A 6,379-nucleotide genomic window follows, 5' to 3' on the forward strand; every position below is an offset into this window, starting at 1 on the left:
CTTCCACGGGAACACCTTCGGCTCAAGGGACAGAGCTACAGGCAGGTCTGCAGCAAATCATCTCCACTGGCACAGGGTATCACAGGGTAACTGATACCCAGGGGCATCAGGGTGACACAGCTGGGAGCTGTCCTTCCCTGGCAGCCTGAGCACCTGGACATGTGCTCAAGGGGCACAATGAGCACAGAGAAGGGCTTGGCATGGGAGTCAGGCTGGGGCAGGACAGCAGACATGGCATGAGGCATGGCACTAGGGGGAGGGCAGGCACTCACCCTCAGGATGGATGGAGGAATTCCTCCATGCCCAGGCAGGGTAGCAGATCTTGCTCATCCTCTGTAGCTCTGATGCCACAGGGTGGGCATGAGCCATGTGCCTTGCTAAGGTGATGAGAACAGCTGGCTCTTAAAAACACCAGCTTTCATCTGAAGGCTTCAGCCCCTCAAGAGCCACCCATGCCATCCCTTCAGGGACCCACTGACACCCCTCCCTACAGCACACATGCCTCGTTGGGCAGGAAAGCGAGAGCAGCACCCGGTGCAAGGCACAGTGCTTTTATTGACAGTCAAAGCAAGCTCAGTGCCCATGCCAGCCTGTCCCTCGCCGAGCCCCAGGTGGGGTGGCCAGGGAGTCCAGATCACTGTGCTCTGGGCTGATGGGTGTCACCTCCTGGCGCTGGGCCAGGGCCAGGGTGCTCCCAGGCACCCTCAGAAGCGGAGCTGGACAAGGTAGCGGAGCCGGCACTGGCTTTCCTTGTAGATGAGGTACTCGCTCTGGCTGAAGGAGGAGTCCTTGTAGGCAGGCATGGGGATGGGCTTGCCCTGGCACACCAGCACCTTCTTGCCGTCCAGCAGCACCTCCTCATCCTGTGCAGGATCTGGGCCAAAGACACCCCAGCACCACGTGAATCCTGAGATCTGGCCTCTCTCCCCACTGCCCTGTGTGCAGCACAGCCCCAGAGCTGCCAGAGCGCTCCTGCCCCCGGCTCACCCGGCTCTGTCCGGCCGCAGGCCAGGACACTGTCATAGCCAGCGGGTGGCTCACGCAGCGTGGGGTCATCACGCGTGATGCGGTAGGGCTTGCCCAGGGCCACCTCCGTCAGGAACATGATGCCAACTTTCTTAGATGTACAGCCCACTGCCATGGGAGGAAAGGATGGGAATGATAGCACCGTCCCTGGCACTCCCATCTGGTTGTGCCCAGGCCACGCTGGGCCACAGGGACCAATCACCATGGCAGGGAAGGGGCTTGGTGAGCCCACAGCTGCCTGCCAGGGGGTATGCAAGGGCAGTCAGGCTTACACAGACCCTGTGGGCATCACAGGCAGCGCAGCCCATGCCAGGACCCTCACCATAGCCGGCTGACTTGCTGTTCTCAGAGGCAAAGTAGATGCCCCTGCCCACGCGGCCGCCGGAGTGGGGCATGATGCGCAGCCCGCTCCTCAGGATGGCTGCCACCACCGCCACGCTGGTGCCATGCCACAGCAGCCGCCGGTGCTCCAGCAGCTCGTGGGCCTTGAAACGCTCATCCTGCAGAGACACAGACATAAAGGCTGTCCACAGAGGGACACATGGGGGCCCAGGGGTGGAGGATTGCCACCCATCTCCCCAGTCCAGCTCCAATGCCTGGCTGGAGGGGCAGGAGAGTGGGTGCCTGTTCAGCCCCAGTCAGCTGGGTTGAATCCCCTCCTGGGTGGAGAAGCCCTAAAGCAATCCTGGGGTGCAACCATGGCTTCCCCACTGTGACATGGGAGAGTCACCTCCTCCTCACCTCGCCATCTCGGGCCACCTGCCAGATGTTGAGGATGTGGAGTTTGTGCCCAGTCTGCATCACATAGGTCTGGATCAGCTGCCAAGGGGGAGGCAAAAAAGCTGTGTCACTCCAGACAGCCATCTCAGCAATGCCCACAGTCCCCCTGGGACAGTAGGAACCTTTGGGGTGCCCACAGGCCTGACATAATTGTTTCCCATTATGGGACAGTGTGGCACAAGCAGCACCTGGTATTCCCGGGAAGCTGGGTCAAGCAGGGAGAGCTGGCAGCAGAGCAGGGCGTAATCCTGATCCAATGGATGGGCAACTTCTTTCTCCTCCTCTTCCTCCTTCTCTTTCTGAGCCTGCAGGCTCTGTGCAAGCTCAATGTCAGCCAGCACCTGGCAGGGACAGAGCAGGGACATCCTGAGCACCAGTGCTGGGCACTGTGCCGGGGGACCGGGGCAAGCCCAGCCTCCTGCCAGCAGCTCCTGCCCCACCAGGAAGGGATGTCAGGCACTGTGTGCTCTGGCATCTCACCAGCAGCATGTCCTTCTTGGCACGCAGCAGCTCAGGGGAGTTGATGGTGGGGGGCCGTGCCCGTCCAAAGTTGTGTGGGACGATGGTGTAGAAGCGTGAGGAGAGTTCCTCCAGGTGGGTGGCCTGGGGGGGCTGCTCCCTCAGAGCTGCCTCCAGCTCCTCCAGTGCCTCAAAGCCCCTCGCGATCTGCTGCTTGCTCAGCTTCCCCAGAGGCATCTTCTTCACATCTGCAGGGGAGGACAAGGTGAACCCATCCACCCCACTCGCCCTGCAGCTACCTCCAAGAACCCCCAGTATCACCATGGGCAAGTGTGGGCACCCAGCACGGCGTGTCCACAGTCCCATCAGGTGCCAGGATATCAGAGGGGGTGCTCTAAAATCCATCAGCACCTCTACTCCATTCACTTCCCCACCTGCACCCCCAGACAGAGCCCATGCCACCCATCGGCCACCAGCTCCTACCGATGTCCATGGTCTGCATGGCGTCCCGGAACATGTCACTGCTGAAGATGAGGGACACCAGGTCCTGTGTGGCTCTGTCCAAGGTGCAGGGCAGCACCCGCCGCTTGCACACCTTGTCCCCATCCACGGCATCCCCCTGCAGACACCCCACATCAGCTGTGGGCCTGCAGGAGGCTGTGGGAGCACAGCACCAGAGCTGCTCACTCTGTGAGGAGAGCCTGGTCCTGGGGCAGCAGAGCAATGGGCAGGTGCTGCCTCCACTTTGCATGGCTGATGCCACCCACAAGGCCATGTTTCTCATTCAGGATGCCGTCCCACTCCATTTTAACCCATTAGCCCCAAATCTCTACCAGCAAGCTGCTTCAGCAAGCACCCAGACCTCCCTCAAAACCCATCCCATCCTGCTGACCCTCTTGGATGTCCTGGAGTTCAGTGGGCCAGGAGTGCAATGAGGACCATCCCACCATGGTGACAAGCTCTCAGTACTCACCCTGAGTGTAGCCTCCACTTCCTGCCCAGCCCCTGGCTGCACCTCAATGAGCGTGTACTTCCCTGGGTAGGCAATAAAGTTCTCCCTTGTTGCCCAGCTGTTCTTGGTCTTCTCTCGAAACTTCTTCTCAAAGCCCCTCTTGGCAGCTTCCAGGGAGGCACAGGGCATGAGCTTGGTCTGGCCTGGCTCTCCCTGGCAGTGGAGAGCAGTGGTCAGGACCTCCCCTGCATCCCTGCTCCACCAGCCCCGTGCCAGTGGAAGCAGCAGGCAGGAGCAAGGGGATAGCAAGGAGCAGTGAGCAGGAATGTGCTGAGCCACCAGCTCAGGAAGACACCCCAGGACCCCTTGCTGGGCTGTCACACTCACATTCACTGCAGGGACAGATGCCACGTGCCCCAGACAGGCAGGCTATGTTGTGTGGGGAAAACCTCTCGAAGCCCCCCCATTAAAATGCTATAGCAGGACACTTGGGTGCTCACTTTGGGACCAGGGACCACCGGGTTCACCCTCAGTTTCTGGGGCTCTGAAGGCAGGCTGGGGCCAGCTGAGGTGCAGGGGATAAGCCATGCCCAGGTGGACTCACCACGCGGCCCCAGCGGCTGCAGACGCTGTAGGCACCATGGTGCTCCAGGAGCTGGAGGATGTAGAACTTGTTGTTGTTGGCACTGATGTTGGTCTGGTTCAGGGTGCAGTCATAGTCCTCATAGACCTACAGTAAGTGACATGGCCTGGGCTGGCACCTGGGAGCGTTTGGGGAAGGAGAGGGGCCAGAAATGTCCCAGTGGGAACACACAGGGTCTGCAAGGGAAATTGGGGCTGCCCCTGTGTCAGCAGGGCAGGGGCTGCTCTGAGACTGCCCCAAGCCTCCCACCCTGCCCCTGTGAGCAGCTCAGCCCTGCTCTCACCCGGGCACCCAGTGCTGAGCTCAGGGGGCACAGCCCATCAATGGTGGCAGGTGGCTTCTCCTTGGGAGCAGTTTTCAGGGTTGCCAAGGTGGAGCTCCAGGTGTCGTCCTCCTCTTCCACTTTCTGTTTCTTTTCCCTGCTGTCTGGCTGCTTCGAGGAGGAAGCCTGGCGCTTGGAAGCCATGACTGAGCCCCCCCTGCTGTCACCGGTCAGCACAGCCTTAATCCCCCAGAAAAATCCTTGGAGACAGCAGAGGGAGAGGTGAGAGATGCCATGCAGCCCTTCCAGGAAAGTCCAGTGGGCTGTGCCTTGCTTTCCCTGTGCCTTCAGCCCACAGCAGGGCTGGAGGAGGGTATGGGACCTCTGCCCACAATCCTGTCCCTGTGTTCAGGGTGGGTGGAAGAGCCTCTCAGCACCCTTCAGCCCTTGAGGGGCCCCAAAGTGGAAAGAGCCCAGTGACACAAAGCCAAGGGGAGCACAGGGGAGCTGTGACCCCACTTCCCCTCACCAGGAACTCCCAATCCACACAAGTGTGTCCCCAAGGCTCAGCCAGCTCTGTGCCCCCAGGGACATGCAAGAGGGGAAACAATGCAACCACACACCACCAGACACGAAATGCCATCCCCCCAGTCGCTCTCAAGAGCAGTGAAATGCTTTGATTTGGGCAGGAGGGGGCTCGGACAGCCCCTGTGTGCTGTGCCCCTGCCAGTCCCAGCTGAGGAGGACAGCAGTGGGGACAGGGGTACAGGCAGCAGCCGTGTCCTACCTGCTCCTGCTGCCCAGGGCTGCCTGCCGAGAGCTGCCGAGAGCCTGCAGGCTGGCCAGGCAGCCTGCCCAGAGGAGAAACTTTTTCCTTAGGCAGCACCCAGGGATGACAGCGGAAACAGCTGAGACGCCTCCGGGCAGCGCATGCACCCTGTGACAGAGCTGCCTGCTGCTCGGCTCCACGGCCTGCTTGTACTGCCTGTACTGTCTGTCTGTCTGTCTGTCTGCCGTGCCTGCACTGTCTGTCTGTACTGGCTGTCTGCCTGTACTGACTGCACTGTCTTTGTACTGCCTGCACTGTCTGTCTGTCTGCAGTGCCTGCACTGTCTGTCTGTACCAGCTGTCTGCCTGTACCGACTGCACTGTTTGTGTACTGCCTGCACTGTGTCTGTCTGCAGTGCCTGCAATGCCTGCACTGGCTGTCTGTCTGTACTGGCTGCACTGGCTGTCTGTCTGCAGTGCCTGCAATGCCTGCACTGTCTGTGTACTGCCTGTACTGCCTGCACTGTCTGTCTGTCTGCAGTGCCTGCAATGCCTGCACTGGCTGTGTACTGCCTGCACTGCCTGCACTATCTGTACTGCCTGCACTGCCTGTCTGTCTACACTGCCTGTCTGCACTGTCTGTACTGCCTGTCTGCCTGGACTGACTGCACTGTCTGTCTGTACTGCCTGCTCTGCCAAGCAGTCCCTGGATGAGGTGTCACCCTGACCCCACCGTGCCCTCCAGCCAGCCCCACTCCTCCATGCTCTTAGACTAACAAAACTGTCTTGAAAAAGATTAAAGATGGCACCATTTTGTGTATAATTTTTAAATCTATTTTGTTGGGTCCCAAGCAAACTCTCAGGGCTAAGGGCCAGGCAGTGAGGAGGACCTGACTGCATTGAATGTGGTTTGTAGGGTTCTCAGCAGCCTCTGCCCGCTCCTGCCAGCACCGGCCGCGCTCCTTTCTAACACAACACATATAATATCCATTTTAATATTTGCAAAAAGCCAATCATAAAATACACATTTTTCACAATGGGAAGGGGGCAGAGGGGCCCTTGGTGCTGGGAATATGGAGAGGATGACATTGCTGGGGTCAGTCTTGTTGGCTTTGCAGCTCCTGGGCTTGGCCATGTGAGCCGAAGCAGTGCAGGCAGGGATACAGCCCCACATCCTCCCTTGGGGGCTGAAATTATTCACTTTGAACTGAGGCAGGGGCTCCCCAAAGGGACCCTAGGCCATGACAACTATTTAGCTATTGACAGAGGGAAGGAGCTCGGGTTTCTCACTCTGGAGAAGAGATGACTACAGGGGGAGCTTAAGAGCCCCTCCCAGTCCCCAAAGCGGCTCCAAGTCGGCTGGAGAGGGGCTTTGGATGAGGCACACAGTGATAGCACAAGGGATAACAGCTTTAAACTGACAGCAGTTTTGGATTGGACATGAGGAAGAAATGCACTGTGGCGAGGCACTGGGACCTGTTTCACAGAG

General features: G+C 59.4%; 1 protein-coding gene across 1 annotated transcript; it reads right to left on the reverse strand.

Annotated features, from left to right (window-relative positions):
* Positions 1-704: 704 nt before the first annotated feature.
* PARP3 (poly(ADP-ribose) polymerase family member 3) lies at positions 705-4,326 on the reverse strand. Its single transcript, XM_030956837.1, has 10 exons — positions 4,144-4,326; positions 3,822-3,947; positions 3,239-3,430; positions 2,749-2,884; positions 2,287-2,513; positions 1,995-2,147; positions 1,768-1,845; positions 1,349-1,526; positions 988-1,134; positions 705-874 (listed from the first exon to the last, which is right to left on the reverse strand). The coding sequence occupies exons 1-10, from the start codon at positions 4,324-4,326 to the stop codon at positions 705-707; spliced, it is 1,590 nt and encodes a 529-aa protein (XP_030812697.1).
* Between the last annotated feature and the right edge of the window lie 2,053 nt (positions 4,327-6,379).

The sequence above is a fragment of the Camarhynchus parvulus genome, chromosome 12 (genome assembly GCF_901933205.1).
Source record: "Camarhynchus parvulus chromosome 12, STF_HiC, whole genome shotgun sequence".
In the NCBI taxonomy this organism is placed as follows: domain Eukaryota; kingdom Metazoa; phylum Chordata; class Aves; order Passeriformes; family Thraupidae; genus Camarhynchus; species Camarhynchus parvulus.

What these genes read in the sequence shown, in the direction of transcription:
- PARP3 (XM_030956837.1), bottom strand. Translation starts at nt 4,326, where the DNA reads ATGGCTTCCAAGCGCCAGGCTTCCTCCTCGAAGCAGCCAGACAGCAGG. An exon ending in CATGCAGACCATGGACATCG is followed by an intron (nt 2,514 to 2,748) that starts GTAGGAGCTGGT and finishes CCTCCCCTGCAG; the next exon opens with ATGTGAAGAAGATGCCTCTG. An exon ending in CAGCTTCCCGGGAATACCAG is followed by an intron (nt 1,846 to 1,994) that starts GTGCTGCTTGTG and finishes CCCCCTTGGCAG; the next exon opens with CTGATCCAGACCTATGTGAT.